The sequence below is a fragment of the Pseudophryne corroboree genome (assembly GCF_028390025.1).
Source record: "Pseudophryne corroboree isolate aPseCor3 chromosome 6 unlocalized genomic scaffold, aPseCor3.hap2 SUPER_6_unloc_1, whole genome shotgun sequence".
Classification (NCBI taxonomy): Eukaryota; Metazoa; Chordata; class Amphibia; order Anura; family Myobatrachidae; genus Pseudophryne; species Pseudophryne corroboree.
Window position 1 is genome coordinate 2,592,901 of NW_026967602.1, and position 15,493 is coordinate 2,608,393.

The 15,493-nt window shown below is 47.7% G+C and overlaps 1 protein-coding gene across 2 annotated transcripts in view; it reads right to left on the reverse strand.

The window, feature by feature from the left end:
* Nucleotides 1–9,612: 9,612 nt before the first annotated feature.
* Nucleotides 9,613–15,493, reverse strand: part of LOC134985598 (C-type lectin domain family 10 member A-like) — a 33,287-nt gene continuing 27,406 nt past the window's right edge. For both annotated transcript variants that reach the window (XM_063950415.1, XM_063950414.1), the window contains exon 8: nt 9,613–9,892. In XM_063950415.1, coding sequence (XP_063806485.1) covers nt 9,745–9,892 — 148 coding nt within the window. In that variant the 3' untranslated portion in view covers nt 9,613–9,744. The remainder of the gene's footprint in view (nt 9,893–15,493) is intronic.

The window sequence follows — 15,493 nt, forward strand, 5'->3', positions numbered from 1 at the left end:
TAATACTCTGTGTGGAGGGTGATGTACACAGTGAAAGGGGTGATGAATCGGATGATGAGGAGGAGGTGGACATCTTGCCTCTGTAGAGCCAGTTTGTGCATGGAGAGATTGATTGCTTCTTTTTTGGTGGGGGGCCCAAACCAACCAGTCATTTCAGCCACAGTCGTGTGGCAGACCCAGTCGCTGAAATGATGGGTTTGTTAAAGTGTGCATGTCCTGTTTATACAACATAAGGGTGGGTGGGAGGGCCCAGTGGGTGGGAGGGCCCAAGGACAATTCCATCTTGCACCTCTTTTTCTTCTTTGCATCATGTGCTGTTGGGGGACTAGTTTTTTTAAGTGCCATCCTGTCTGTAACTGCAGTGCCACTCCTAGGTGGGCCAGGTGTTTGTGCCGCACACTTGTGTCACTTAGCTTAGTCATCCAGCAACCTCGGTGCACCTCTTTTTCTTCTTTGCCAAAATTGGATGTCATTGTTCATTGCAAACTGTAAATCACACTGTCCTAACAGACTATAAGTAATTTTATGTCAAGTTTGCTCTTATGAAAGTACATCTTTCTGTTCATATTAGCTTCCTTTGGGAATCCCCAACTGTGTGTATGTAAATGTAGATGGCATGCAGCCCAGTGAGCCTATACTCAAAGGCTGGAGTGGGACAATGTTGAAGATATATTTTTTTCTCTTATTGTAGTGGCTGCTTGTTAATCTTTGCTTTCAGCTGCAGTTTATTTACCTTTTTTTTTTTTTGTAGAAGCTGATCAACAGTGGAGGAAGTGCCGAAACGATATCTTGCCTAGGGCCCCATGAGATGATGATCCAGCTCTGCTGGAGGTTCCGTTGGGCTGTTGCGTTTGATGAGGGTGAAATAAATATCCTAGTCCCTAATAAACGTTCTAGTTAGGTATTACTACAACACAGGCATAATGATGGGCGCAGCAGGCAATTTCAGGACCCTAGAGACCCTTTTCTGCCGAGTACCATCACAGGTGGTTTGGAGATTAGAGGTATATATGACATATTGCGAGTTATGGTTATCTTTTGATACCAGTATCGTTAATTCAAAATCATAGAGGATAGGTAAAGGAAGGCCTTGTGTAAGCCCGTGGAAGATCTGTCATTAGCGTGCTAATTCCACTCAGGAGGGGAGATTGGTGTAGTTCATTAGAATGCATGTCTCTGAGGATATACTGTGACTAGGAAACAATTGCAGGGGATTGTAAACCAGGCCTTTTGCTGTTATCCGCATATTGATTAGATAGGGGATTTGCACACAGATCAAAAGAGATGGGCAAGACCTCAGCAGTCTAGGCACCAGGTATGGCTATACATAACAGATCAAAAAAGACCATATGTGATCTAGTTTTGATGTAAAATTAATATTTCTCTAACTGGAGCTTCCAAAGTCATAGAAAAATAACTGAAGTCTACAGTATACACAGGTTTGGTGTGATTTTAACATCACTAGGATATATGGTTTCAGAGAGAATAGGTAACCAACTCCTCTTCACATTGCAGTCATATTTGAACTAAATAATGGAGATTACTGTGTAAAACTAATTATTATATTTTATGTAGTCATTACACAAGGGATGTTATGCACAATTATTTGTACTAAAGTTAAAAGTCATGTGGGCAGTTCTGGGATGGTTCCAGATTTCATTATCTTGTCACCCAGTCACCAGAGATTTGGGTGATATTACCCATAGGTGGGGTGATCATCTAAGAAACTGTATGAACACCCATTATTCTGGATTAAGACTGTTAGAGCCAGGCTTCTTAATTGAAGCCTGGATCTATATTCCTCCGCATTCCTCCCAATCAGATTAGCTGTGTGTTATTATGTCAATTCTTTTTATTTGAAATTGCAACACAATTATGTGGCCTGTTATCCTTTTTTCTATATAACATTTCTGTAACTAAGCATTGTGCTTGTTTTGTAAATAAAGTGTTCTTTATTAGTCTATTTCATAACCCAGTCTTTGAGGAAGCTATTCAGTCGCTGAGGTTATGTTATATATGTTATTTGTAGCTAGAAACAGGGAGAGACCAGTAACTGCATGGTAGTCTGTGTTGCCAAGCCTGTGCAATTGAGACGGGCGGGGGGGGAGGGGGGAGGGGGGGGGGGGGGGAAGAGTCTGTTTAAGTCATTAATATTATAATGCTATTTGTGAATGGTGCTAAAGCGAGCTTGGCAATCTTGATAGTGGCACCGATTGTCATGGGTAAGTCCTTCTGATGTCCAGTAAACATATGAGACAATCTTTTCATTGCCTGAGGATTGATGGGACACAATGAGAGAAAATGCATCAGTCTGATTTAAGATCTAACCCAATCTGCATATATAGACACAGGAGAATGCATGTGCTTTACCCCTAAAAGAAATAATACAGCATTTACTAAATACAATTTGGATTTGTACATATGAGAGAACTGACCATAATAAAACCACCTGGGAATGTCAGTGGGTTACAGGCTGGAGCGTGAAGGTGCACTACCTGCCTGGAGCGTAAAGGTGTGCACTACCTGCCTGGAGCGTCAAGGTGTGCACTACCTGCCTGGAGTGTGAAGGTGTGCACTACCTGCCTGGAGCGTGAAGGTGTGCACTACCTGCCTGGAGCGTAAAGGTGTGCACTACCTGCCTGGAGTGTAAAGGTGTGCACTACCTGCCTGGAGCGTGAAGGTGCACTACCTACCTGGAGTGTGAAGGTGTGCACTACCTGCCTGGAGCGTGAAGGTGCACTACCTACCTGGAGTGTGAAGGTGTGCACTACCTGCCTGGAGCGTGAAGGTGCACTACCTGCCTGGAGCGTGAAGGGGTGCACTACCTGCCTGGAGCGTCAAGGTGTGCACTACCTGCCTGGAGTGTAAAGGTGTGCACTACCTGCCTGGAGCGTGAAGGTGCACTACCTGCCTGGAGCGTGAAGGTGCACTACCTGCCTGGAGCGTGAAGGTGCACTACCTGCCTGGAGCGTGAAGGTGCACTACCTACCTGGAGTGTGAAGGTGTGCACTACCTGCCTGGAGCGTGAAGGTGCACTACCTGCCTGGAGCGTGAAGGGGTGCACTACCTGCCTGGAGCGTCAAGGTATGCACTACCTGCCTGGAGCGCCAAGGTGTGCACTACCTGCCTGGAGTGTGAAGGTGTGCACTACCTGCCTGGAGCGTGAAGGTGCACTACCTGCCTGGAGCGTGAAGGTGCACTACCTGCCTGGAGCGTGAAAGTGCACTACCTGCCTGGAGCATGAAGGTGTGCACTACCTGCCTGGAGCGTGAAGGTGCACTACCTGCCTGGAGCGTGAAGGGGTGCACTACCTGCCTGGAGCGTGAAGGTGCACTACCTGCCTGGCGAGTGAAGGTGCACTACCTGCCTGGAGCGTGAAGGTGCACTACCTGCCTGGCGGGTGAAGGTGCACTACCTGCCTGGAGCGTGAAGGGGTGCACCACCTGCCTGGAGCGTGAAGGGGTGCACCACCTGCCTGGAGCGTGAAGGGGTGCACTACCTGCCTGGAGCGTGAAGGGGTGGACTACCTGCCTGGAGTGTGAAGGTGTGCACTACCTGCCTGGCGGGTGAAGGTGCACTACCTGCCTGGAGCGTGGAGGTGCGCTATCTGCCTGGCGGGTGAAGGTGCACTGCCTGGCGGGTGAAGGTGCACTACCTGCCTGGAGCGTGAAGGTGCACTACCTGCCTGGAGCGTGAAGGGGTGCACTACCTGCCTGGAGCGTCAAGGTATGCACTACCTGCCTGGAGCACCAAGGTGTGCACTACCTGCCTGGAGTGTGAAGGTGTGCACTACCTGCCTGGAGCGTGAAGGTGCACTACCTGCCTGGAGCGTGAAGGTGCACTACCTGCCTGGAGCGTGAAGGTGCACTACCTGCCTGGAGCGTGAAAGTGCACTACCTGCCTGGAGCATGAAGGTGTGCACTACCTGCCTGGAGCGTGAAGGTGCACTACCTGCCTGGAGCGTGAAGGGGTGCACTACCTGCCTGGAGCGTGAAGGTGCACTACCTGCCTGGAGCGTGAAGGTGCACTACCTGCCTGGCGAGTGAAGGTGCACTACCTGCCTGGAGCGTGAAGGTGCACTACCTGCCTGGCGGGTGAAGGTGCACTACCTGCCTGGAGCGTGAAGGGGTGCACCACCTGCCTGGAGCGTGAAGGGGTGCACCACCTGCCTGGAGCGTGAAGGGGTGCACTACCTGCCTGGAGCGTGAAGGTGCACTACCTGCCTGGAGCGTGAAAGTGCACTACCTGCCTGGAGCATGAAGGTGTGCACTACCTGCCTGGAGCGTGAAGGTGCACTACCTGCCTGGAGCGTGAAGGGGTGCACTACCTGCCTGGAGCGTGAAGGTGCACTACCTGCCTGGAGCGTGAAGGTGCACTACCTGCCTGGCGAGTGAAGGTGCACTACCTGCCTGGAGCGTGAAGGGGTGCACCACCTGCCTGGAGCGTGAAGGGGTGCACCACCTGCCTGGAGCGTGAAAGGGTGGACTACCTGCCTGGAGTGTGAAGGTGTGCACTACCTGCCTGGCGGGTGAAGGTGCACTACCTGCCTGGAGCGTGGAGGTGCGCTATCTGCCTGGCGGGTGAAGGTGCACTACCTGCCTGGAGCATGGAGGTGCGCTATCTGCCTGGCGGGTGAAGGTGCACTGCCTGGCGGGTGAAGGTGCACTACCTGCCTGGAGCGTGGAGGTGCGCTATCTGCATGGCGGGTGAAGGTGCACTACCTGCCTGGAGCGTGGAGGCGCGCTATCTGCCTGGCGGGTGAAGGTGCACTACCTGCCTGGAGCGTGGAGGTGCGCTATCTGCCTGGCGGGTGAAGGTGCACTACCTGCCTGGAGCGTGAAAGTGCACTACCTGCCTGGAGCATGAAGGTGTGCACTACCTGCCTGGAGCGTGAAGGTGCACTACCTGCCTGGAGCGTGAAGGGGTGCACTACCTGCCTGGAGCGTGAAGGTGCACTACCTGCCTGGAGCGTGAAGGTGCACTACCTGCCTGGCGAGTGAAGGTGCACTACCTGCCTGGAGCGTGAAGGGGTGCACCACCTGCCTGGAGCGTGAAGGGGTGCACCACCTGCCTGGAGCGTGAAGGGGTGGACTACCTGCCTGGAGTGTGAAGGTGTGCACTACCTGCCTGGCGGGTGAAGGTGCACTACCTGCCTGGAGCGTGGAGGTGCGCTATCTGCCTGGCGGGTGAAGGTGCACTACCTGCCTGGAGCGTGGAGGTGCGCTATCTGCCTGGCGGGTGAAGGTGCACGGCCTGGCGGGTGAAGGTGCACTACCTGCCTGGAGCGTGGAGGTGCGCTATCTGCCTGGCGGGTGAAGGTGCACTACCTGCCTGGAGCGTGGAGGCGCGCTATCTGCCTGGCGGGTGAAGGTGCACTACCTGCCTGGAGCGTGGAGGTGCGCTATCTGCCTGGCGGGTGAAGGTGCACTACCTGCCTGGAGCGTGGAGGTGCGCTATCTGCCTGGCGGGTGAAGGTGCACTGCCTGGCGGGTGAAGGTGCACTGCCTGCCTGGCGCGCGATGTTTTATTTACTGCCTGGAACATAGCAGAAAATGCAGCAGTAGACTACTCTCCTTGGGATATGATACCTGAGGAGACTGACCAGATAGGTGGTCTATCATCTGCAGCTCATACAGAAGCCCACTCATATCATAGGTTGGGAGATGTTTTAGTAAGTGTCATCCAAGTTTTAGGATTTCTTAGTGAGATGTACATATATTCCTGGAGGGGGGTTCCTCCGATCTACAAAAAGCAACACACAGAGCGCTGACGTAACATAGTAACATAGTATCTGAGGTTGAAAAAAGACAATTGTCCATCGAGTTCAACCTATTTGTGGTGTCCTCTGCATGATGATTTGACTAAATAGTAACTATAATGCATGACTATGCACCATACCCCTGGATATCCTTATCCATTAGGAATTTATCTAACCCATTCTTAAAGGTGTTGACAGATTCCGCCATTACAACTCCCTCGGGCAGGGAATTCCAAACACGTATTGTCCTTACCGTGAAAAAGCCTTTACGCCGTATTGTGCGGAATCTCCTCTCCTCTAACCTGAGCGAGTGTCCACGAGTCCTCTGTGTTGATCTAACCAAAAACAGGTCCCGCGCAAGCACTGTGTATTGTCCCCTTATATATTTGTAGATGTTGATCATATCCCCTCTTAGTCTCCGCTTTTCCAATGTAAACATGCCTAGTCTTTCAAGCCTTTCCTTGTATTCCATCGTCTCCATGCCCTTAATTAGTTTGGTCGCCCTCCTCTGTACCTTTTCCAGCTCCAGGATATCCTTTTTGTAGTACGGTGCCCAGAACTGTACACAGTATTCAAGGTGTGGCCTCACTAGTGATTTATATAACGGGAGTATAATACTCTCGTCCCTAGCATCAATACCCCGTTTTATGCATGCTAATATCTTATTAGCCTTCTATGCTGCAGTCCTACTTTGGGTACTACTGCTTAGCTTGCTATCTATGAGGACACCTAAGTCCTTTTCCAGTACAGAAACCCCTAATTTTACCCCATTTAGTAGGTAGGTGTAATTTTTGTTCTTGTTACCACAGTGCATTACCTTACACTTGTCTGTGTTGAAGCGCATTCTCCATTTGGCTGCCCATGCTTCTAATTTAACTAAGTCGTTCTGAAGAGACTCGGCATCCTCCTCTGTATTTATAGCCTTACACAATTTGGTATCATCTGCAAAAATTGACACCATGCTCTCTCGACCTTCTGTTAGGTCGTTAATGAAAATATTGAACAATAGCGGTCCTAATACTGAGCCTTGCGGCACACCACTTAGCACTTCAGTCCAAGTTGAAAAAGATCCATTAACCACAACGCGCTGCTCCCTATTATCTAACCAGTTTTTGACCCAAGTGCATATTGTGCTTCCTAGCCCTGATTCTTGTAGCTTGTAGATAAGTCTCATGTGTGGTACAGTGTCGAACGCTTTGGCAAAGTCTAAAAAGATTACATCCACGTCTTTACCCTGATCTAGGTTTGCGCTTACTGTTTCATAAAAGCCAAGTAAGTTGGTTTGACAGGATCTGTCCTTCATAAACCCATGTTGATTCCTTTTAATGACCTTATTGGTGTTATGAGCCACGGCTGTGGCTCATTCCTGTTTTGCAGTTTTGTTCTGTATTTCATGTTATACTTCTGTTTATGTTCCCCGTGGGTGTCATGGGGTGCTCGGAGCTCACCCTTAAGGAGGGGATACTGTTATGAACCACAGGTAGTGGTTCATTCCTATTTTATGTTTAGAAAGTTGTCTTGCATGCCAGGATTTCCTGTTGCTCTGTTTTAGAATACTCTTGTCTGCTGCCGCTGGTGAGTCTGTGTAATTGCAGCTTGTTCCCATGTGTTCAGCCTCACCTGGCTGCTAATTGCATTTTGTCAGTTTGGAATCATGCAACAAGGCAGCTGCATGGGATTATTAATTAGGCCTCTCTGTTATATGCTGGCTGTTTGCAATTCACAGATGCTGGTAATATTCCTGGGTTTTCAGTCTGCTTGAGTTCTGAGCTTGGTTCCTGCTAGTTCCTGAGCTTCCTGTGTCGATTCCTGTGTCAGTCCCTGTGTCGATTCCTATGTCTGATCCCGTGTCCTGCCGTGAGGCGTTCCTGTCCTGAGGTCCAGTACCTTTGCCTGTGCAAGTTTCTGGCTTCTTGGTGTCCACCGGTCTGTCGTTTGGGATTCTGCCTGTCCTCCAGTTCTGAGAGTCTGTGTCAGCAGCATTGGGAGTTCCTGTCCGTTTGCCAGTATTCGTACCGGTTCCGTGAGTAGCGGCACGGCCGCGTCCGTTGGCTTAGGCCGCTGTATTCCCTTATTATTTCTGTCACTGGTGTTTTGCAGAGGGTTCTGCTTATGCTGTCACCGCCGGTACACAAAAGTATTGTGTCGGCGTGTGGTCAGCATTTCCTTTGTTGTTCTTTTCCTTTGGCGGCAAGCCGCACATACTTTGGTTTTAGGTTTGTTAGTAGCCCCTGGCCTTGTTGTTTAGTCAGAGGGCCCCTTGTTATCACCCTGTCTCGGTTCACTCTTTGTCTCTCATTAAGACCTGAGGGGGCATCGAAGTTGGGCAGACGTAATCCGCCCTTCAAACGCGGCTGCCATGGGCTCAAGCAACCATAGTCTCGCAAGAGTGTACTGACAGCACGGGTGAGACAACGGAGATAGGGCGCCAGGGGCTATTCCCTTTCCATTCCCCTTTCCCAGCATTACGTCCTGGTGCTCTGGACTCGCTTCATAACATCTCCCTTGTTCTGAGCACCAGGAACCTAACAATTGGTTTCAAGGAACTTCTGAATACTATCTCTTAGAATACCTTCCAATACTTTCCCCACTATAGATGTAAGACTAACTGGTCTATAATTACCTGGTTCAGCTTTACTTCTCTTTTTGAATGTAGGCACTACTTCCGCTATACGCCAGTCTTTGGGAACCATACCTGATATAACTGAATCCTTAAAGATCAAAGATAGCGGTTTTGCCAGTTCAGAGTGAAGCTCCACTAGAACCCTTGGATGAATACCATCGGGCCCTGGTGATTTATTAATCTTTAAATGTTTTAATCGGTCACAGACCACTTCCTCGCTTAAATAAGTACCTATCAGTGGGATATTCTCATTATTGAGATTGTGCGTTAGTCCCTGAATTGGGTCCTCACGAGTGAATACTGTTGAAAAAAACTCATTTAGTGTGTCCGCTATGTCATTATCATTTTTGCTTAAGACTCCCAACTTGTCTTTTAAAGGGCCTATACTCTCCTTCTTTAATCTCTTGCTATTAATGTAATTAAAGAATTTTTTGGGATTCGCTTTGCTTTCCTTTGCTACTAGTTTTTCAGTTTCTACTTTAGCCGCTCTTATTTCCTTTTTGCAAACTTTGTTACATTCCTTATAGCGCTGAAATGACTCTGCTTCCCCGTCAGATTTGTATTTTTTAAATGCTCGCCTTTTCTTGCCAATAAGTTCCTTAATCTTTTTGTTAAGCCACATCGGTTTATGATTTTCATTCCTTTTTTTGCTACTCATAGGAATACATTTGAGTGTATTTTTAGCTAGCATGAATTTTAGTACCTCCCATTTCTCCGTAGTATTTTTTCCTAAAAACAAACCTTCCCATTCAATATCCCTGAAAAATACCCTCATCTTTTCAAAATCTTTGCTAAAGTTTAAAGTCCTAGTTGAGCCAGTATAGGGCTGTTTATAGAAACTGATATTGAATGTGACCATATTGTGGTCGCTATTTCCTATGGGTTCCCCTACTATAATACCTGAGCGCTGACGTACAGTACGTAATGATGGCGGCCGTTATATAGACAAGTCTCTCCTCAGTTGGGTGTGTTGGACGTTTCAGAACAAGAAGGTTGAAGTAAAATTGGGAAAGCGGCGTAAATCTATATGCTGCCCTCTACAGGAGAGCTGATGGCAGGACAGGTGATCACGGTCAGTAGAACGTGGCCAGACGGTGGAGCTAGAACCCAACAGAGCTACAATTATTGTGTCCTGAGGTTCTACCTCCCCATGGAGCATGAACAGGTCAATTTGCCAAACCTAATGGGCTAAGTTACCAACACCTCTTATGACAGGCAGCACAAGCAATGGTTAGATTTCAATTTTTAATTAATTTTCACAGCTATGATCCATCGTTATTACACAGATTAATAAGGAATTTAGTAGTAAATCATTATTTGATTGACAGGTCTGTGGCAAAGGTCAACAATATCTGTGTAGCTGTCATTTTGCCTTCTTCTCGCAGATGAAACGGTAGGCTCGGGAGCAGTGCTCATCATTCCATTCTCCATTGTAGTGAAGCTGCGCACAGTCCTCTCCACCACCCAGGCCATGGCCGAAATACTCATCCGGCTGATTGGTCCCCCAGTTCCTGCAATGACACAGTAGATTTTGGACAGTCCCTAGCATACTCCCTGGTTCTCCAGCATCTGTAGAGGCTGCCTCTAGGTGAAGGCCGCATAGAGTACCCAGACAGGTTATAGGCCGTTATTCTGTTATAAAAAGAGCTCAGGGCAGTAGGTAACAGTGCTCAAAGGAGGCGATGCAGAAGGTGACACGGTGCCAGCAATATAGGGTATCAATCAGGTGTAGAGGTCAGTACAGAAAATGATAGAGACTGAAACTCGGAAAGATAGATTGTTCTGCAGTAAACGTATAGACAGAAATAACATTATGGTCTAAGAGAGAGGACAAAGTTCAGGAGGTGAGAAGAAGACAGAGAAAGAAATAGGGATGGTGTTACTGTGGTAAGGAACAGTCTGAGAGAAAGGAATAGAGGTGATGTTCCTGTGGTAAGGCATAGGCAAAGAAAAAGGAATAGGGATGGAGTTCCTGTGGTAGGGAGCAGTCAGAGAGTAAGGAATATGGATGGTGTTCCTGTGGTAAGGAGCAATCAGAGAGTAAGGAATAGGGATGGAGTTCCTTTGGTAAGGAGCAGTCTGAGGGTAAGAAATAGGGGTGAAGTTCCTGTGGTAAGGCGCAGTCAGACAATTAGGAATAGGGATGGAGTTCCTGTGGTAAAGGAGTAGTCAGAGTAAGGAATAGGAGTGAAGTTCCAGTGGTAAGGAGCAGTCAGAGAGTGATAAATAGGGATGGAGTTCCTGTGGTAAGGAGCAGTCTAAGAGTAAGGACTAGGGATGGAGTTCCTGTGGTAAGGAGCAGTCAGAGAGTAAGGAATAGGGATGGAGTTCCTGTGGTAAGGAGCAGTCAGAGAGTAAGGACTAGGGATGGAGTTCCTGTGGTAAGGAGCAGTCAGAGGGTAAGGAATAGGGATGGAGTTCCTGTGGTAAGGAGCAGTCAAAGAGTAAGGACTAGGGATGGAGTTCCTGTGGTAAGGAGTAGTCAGAGAGTAAGGAATAGGGATGGAGTTACTCCGGTAAGGAGCAGTCAGAGAGTAAGAAATAGGGATGGAGTTCCTGTGGTAAGGAGCAGTCACATTAAGGAATAGGGATGGAGTTCCTGTGGTAAGGAACAGACAGAGAGTAAGGAATAGGGGTGATGTTCATGTGGTAAGGAGCAGTCACTCAATTAGGAATAGGTATAGTGTTCCTGTGGTAGAGACCAGTTTGAGAGTAATTAATATGGATGGTGTTCATGTGGTAAGGAGTAGTCTGAGAGTAAGGAATAGGGATGATGTTCCTGTGGTAAGGCGTAGTCAGATAATTAGGAATAGGGATAGAGTTCCTGTAGTAAGAAGCAGTCAGAGAGTAAGGAATAGGGATTGTGTTTCTATGATAAGGACCAGTTTGAGAGTAAGGAATAGGGACGGAGTTCCTGTGGTAAGGAGCAGTCTAAGAGTAATGAATAGGGTGAAGTTCCTGTGGTAAGGAGCAGTCAGAGTAAGGAATAGGGATGGAGTTACTGTCGTAAGGAGCAGTCACATTAAGGAATAGGGATGGTGTTCCTGTGGTAAGGAGCAGTCAGAGTAAGGAATAGGGATGGTGTTCCTGTGATAAGGAACAGACAGAGAGTAAGGAATAGGGGTAATGTTCATGTGGTAAGGAGTAGTCACTCAATTAGGAATAGGTATAGTGTTCCTGTGGTAGAGACCAGTTTGAGAGTAATTAATAGGGATGGTGTTCATGTGGTAAGGAGCAGTCAGAGAGTAAGAAATAGGGATGGAGTTCCTGTGGTAAGGAGCAGTCAGAGAGTAAGGAATAGGGATGGTGTTCCTGTGGTAAGGAGCAGTCAGAGAGTAAGAAATAGGGATGGTGTTCCTGTGGTAAGGAGCAGTCTGAGAGTAAGAAATAGGGATGATGTTCCTGTGGTAAGGAGCAGTCAGGGAGTAGGGAAAAGGGATGGAGTATCTGTGGTAAGGAGCAGTCAGAGAGTAAGAAATAGGGATGATGTTCCTGTGATAAGGAGCAGTCAGAGATTAAGAAATAGGGATGGAGTTCCTGTGGTAAGGAGCAGTCAGAGAGTAAGAAATAGGGATGATGTTCCTGTGGTAAGGAGCAGTCAGAGAGTAGGGAAAAGGGATGGAGTTCCTGTGGTAAGGCGTAGTCAGAGAAAAGGAATAGGGATGGAGTCTAATGTGGTAAGGAGCAGTCAGAGAGTAAGGAATAGGGGTGGAGTTCCTGTGGTAAGAAGCAGTCAGAGAGTTAGGAATAGGGATGGTGTTCCTGTGGTAAGGAGCAGTCAGAGAGTAAGGAATAGGGATGGTGTTCCTGTGGTAAGGAGCAATCAGAGAATAAGACATAGGGATGATGTTCCTGTGGTAAGAAGCAGTCAGAGAGTAGGGAAAAGGGATGGAGTTCCTCTGGTAAGGAGCAGTCAGAGAGTAAGAAATAGGGATGATGTTCCTGTGGTAAGGAGCAGTCAGAGATTAAGAAATAGGGATGGAGTTCCTGTGGTAAGGAGCAGTCAGAGAGTAAGAAATAGGGATGGAGTTCCTGTGGTAAGGAGCAGTCTGAGAGTAAGGAATAGTGGTGATGTTCCTGTGGTAAGGCGTAGTCAGAGAAAAGGAATAGGGATGGAGTCTAATGTGGTAAGGAGCAGTCAGAGAGTAAGGAATAGGGATGGAGTTCCTGTGGTAAGAAGCAGTCAGAGAGTAAGGAATAGGGATGGTGTTCCTGTGGTAAGGAGCAGTCAGAGAGTAAGGAAAATGGATGGAGTTCCTGTGATAAAAAGCAGTCAGAGAGTAGGGAAAAGGGATGGAGTTCCTGTGGTAAGGAGCAGTCAGAGAGTAAGAAATAGGGATGGAGTTCCTTTGGTAAGGAGCAGTCTGAGAGTAAGAAATAAGGGTGAAGTTCCTGTGGTAAGGCGCAGTCAGACAATTAGGAATAGGGATGGAGTTCCTGTGGTAAGGAGTAGTCAGAGAGTGATAAATAGGGATGGAGATCCTGTGGTAAGGAGCAGTCAGAGAGTAAGGACTAGGGATGGAGTTCCTGTGGTAAGGAGTAGTCAGAGAGTAAGGAATAGGGACGGAGTTCCTGTGGTAAGGAGCAGTCTAAGAGTTAGGAATAGGGGTGAAGTTCCTGTGGTAAGGAGTAGTCAGAGTAAGGAATAGGGATGGAGTTACTGTAGTAAGGAGCAGTCAGAGAGTAAGGAATAGAGATGGAGTTCCTGTGGTAAGGAGCAGTCAGAGTAAGGAATAGGGATGGTGTTCCTGTGGTAAGGAACAGACAGAGAGTAAGGAATAGGGGTGATGTTCATGTGGTAAGGAGTAGTCACTCAATTAGGAATAGGTATAGTGTTCCTGTGGTAGAGACCAGTTTGAGAGTAATTAATATGGATGGTGTTCATGTGGTAAGGAGCAGTCTGAGAGTAAGGAATAGTGGTGATGTTCCTGTGGCAAGGCGCAGTCAGATAATTAGGAATAGGGATGGAGTTCCTGTGGTAAGGAGCAGTCAAAGAGAAAGGACTAGGGATGGAGTTCCTGTGGTAAGGAGTAGTCAGAGAGTAAGGAATAGGGATGGAGTTTCTGTGGTAAGGAGTAGTCAGAGAGTAAGGAATAGGGGCAGAGTTACTGTGGTAAGGAGTAGTCAGAGAGTAAGGAATAGGGGCAGAGTTACTGTGGTAAGGAGCAGTCAGAGAGTAAGAAATAGGGATGGAGTTCCTGTGGTAAGGAGCAGTCAAAGAGTAAGGACTAGGGATGGAGTTCCTGTGGTAAGGAGTAGTCAGAGAGTAAGAAATGGGGATGGAGTACCTGTGGTAAGGAGCAGTCAGACAGTAAGGAATAGGGATGGAGTTCCTGCGGTAAAGAGTAGTCACAGAGTAAGGAATAGGGATGGAGTTTCTGTGGTAAAGAGCAGTCACAGAGTAAGGAATAGGGATGATGTTCCTGTGATAAGGAGCAGTCTGAGAGTAAGGGATAGGGGTAAAGTAACTGTGGTAAAGAGCAGTCAGAGAGTTAGGAATAGGGATGGAGTTCCTGTGGTAAGAAGCAGTCAGAGAGTAAGGAATAGGGGTGAAGTTCCTGTGGTAAGGAACAGTCATGGAGTAAGGTATAGGGATGGAGTTCATTTGGTAAGTAGTAGTCAGAGAGTAAGAAATAGGGATGGAGTTCCTGTGGTAAGAAGTAGTCAGAGAGTAAGAAATAGGGATGGAGTTCCTGTGGTAAGAAGTAGTCAGAGAGTAAGAAATAGGGATGGAGTTCCTGTGGTAAGGAGCCGTCAAAGAGTAAGGACTAGGGATGGAGTTCCTGTGGTAAGGAGTAGTCAGAGAGTAAGGACTAGGGATGGAGTTACTGTGGTAAGGAGCAGTCAGAGAGTAATTAATAGGGGCAGAGTTCCTGTGGTAAGGAGCAGTCTAAGAGTAAGGAATAGGGATGGAGTTCCTGTGGTAAGGAGTAGTCAGAGAGTAAGGAATAGGGGTGAAGTTCCTGTGGTAAGGAGTAGTCAGATAATTAGGAATAGGGATAGAATTCCTGTGGTAAGGAGTAGTCAGAGAGTAAGGAATAGGGATGGAGTTACTGTGGTAAGGAGCAGTCAGAGAGTAAGAAATAGGGATGGAGTTCCTGTGGTAAGGAGCAGTCACATTAAGGAATAGGGATGGAGTTCATGTGGTAAGGAGCAGTCACTCAATTAGGAATAGGTATAGTGTTCCTGTGGTAGAGACCAGTTTGAGAGTACTTAATATGGATGGTGTTCATGTGGTAAGGAGCAGTCACAGAGCAAGGACTAGGGATGGAGTTCCTGTGGTAAGGAGCAGTCTGAGAGTAAGGAATAGGGGCAGAGTTACTGTGGTAAGGAGCAGTCAGAGAGTAGGGAAAAGGGATGGAGTTACTGTGGTAAGGGGCAGTCAGAGAGTAAGGAATAGGGATGAAGTTCCTCCGGTAAGGAGCAGTCAGAGAGCAAGGAATAGGGATGGAGTTCCTGTGGTAAGGAGCAGTCAGAGAGTAAGGAATAGGGACGGAGTTCCTGTGGTAAGGAGCAGTCTAAGAGTAAGGACTAGGGATGGAGTTCCTGTGGTAAGGAGTAGTCAGAGAGTAAGGAATAGGGATGGAGTTACTGTGGTAAGGAGCAGTCAGAGAGTAAGAAATAGGGATGGAGTTCCTGTGGTAAGGAGCAGTCACATTAAGGAATAGGGATGGAGTTCCTGTGGTAAGGAACAGACAGAGAGTAAGGAATAGGGGTGATGTTCATGTGGTAAGGAGCAGTCACTCAATTAGGAATAGGTATAGTGTTCCTGTGGTAGAGACCAGTTTGAGAGTAATTAATATGGATGGTGTTCATGTGGTAAGGAGCAGTCACAGAGCAAGGACTAGGGATGGAGTTCCTGTGGTAAGGAGCAGTCGGAGAGTAAGGAATAGGAGTGAAGTTCCTGTGGTAAGGAGCAGTCAGAGAGTAAGAAATAGTGATGATGTTCCTGTGGTAAGGAGCAGTCAGAGAGTAAGGAATAGGGATGGAGATCCTGTGGTAAGGAGCAGTCAGAGAGTAAGGAATAGGGATGGTGTTCCTGTGGTAAGAAGCAGTCAGAGAGTAAGGAATAGGGATAGTGTTCCTGTGGTAAGAAGCAGTCAGAGAGTAAG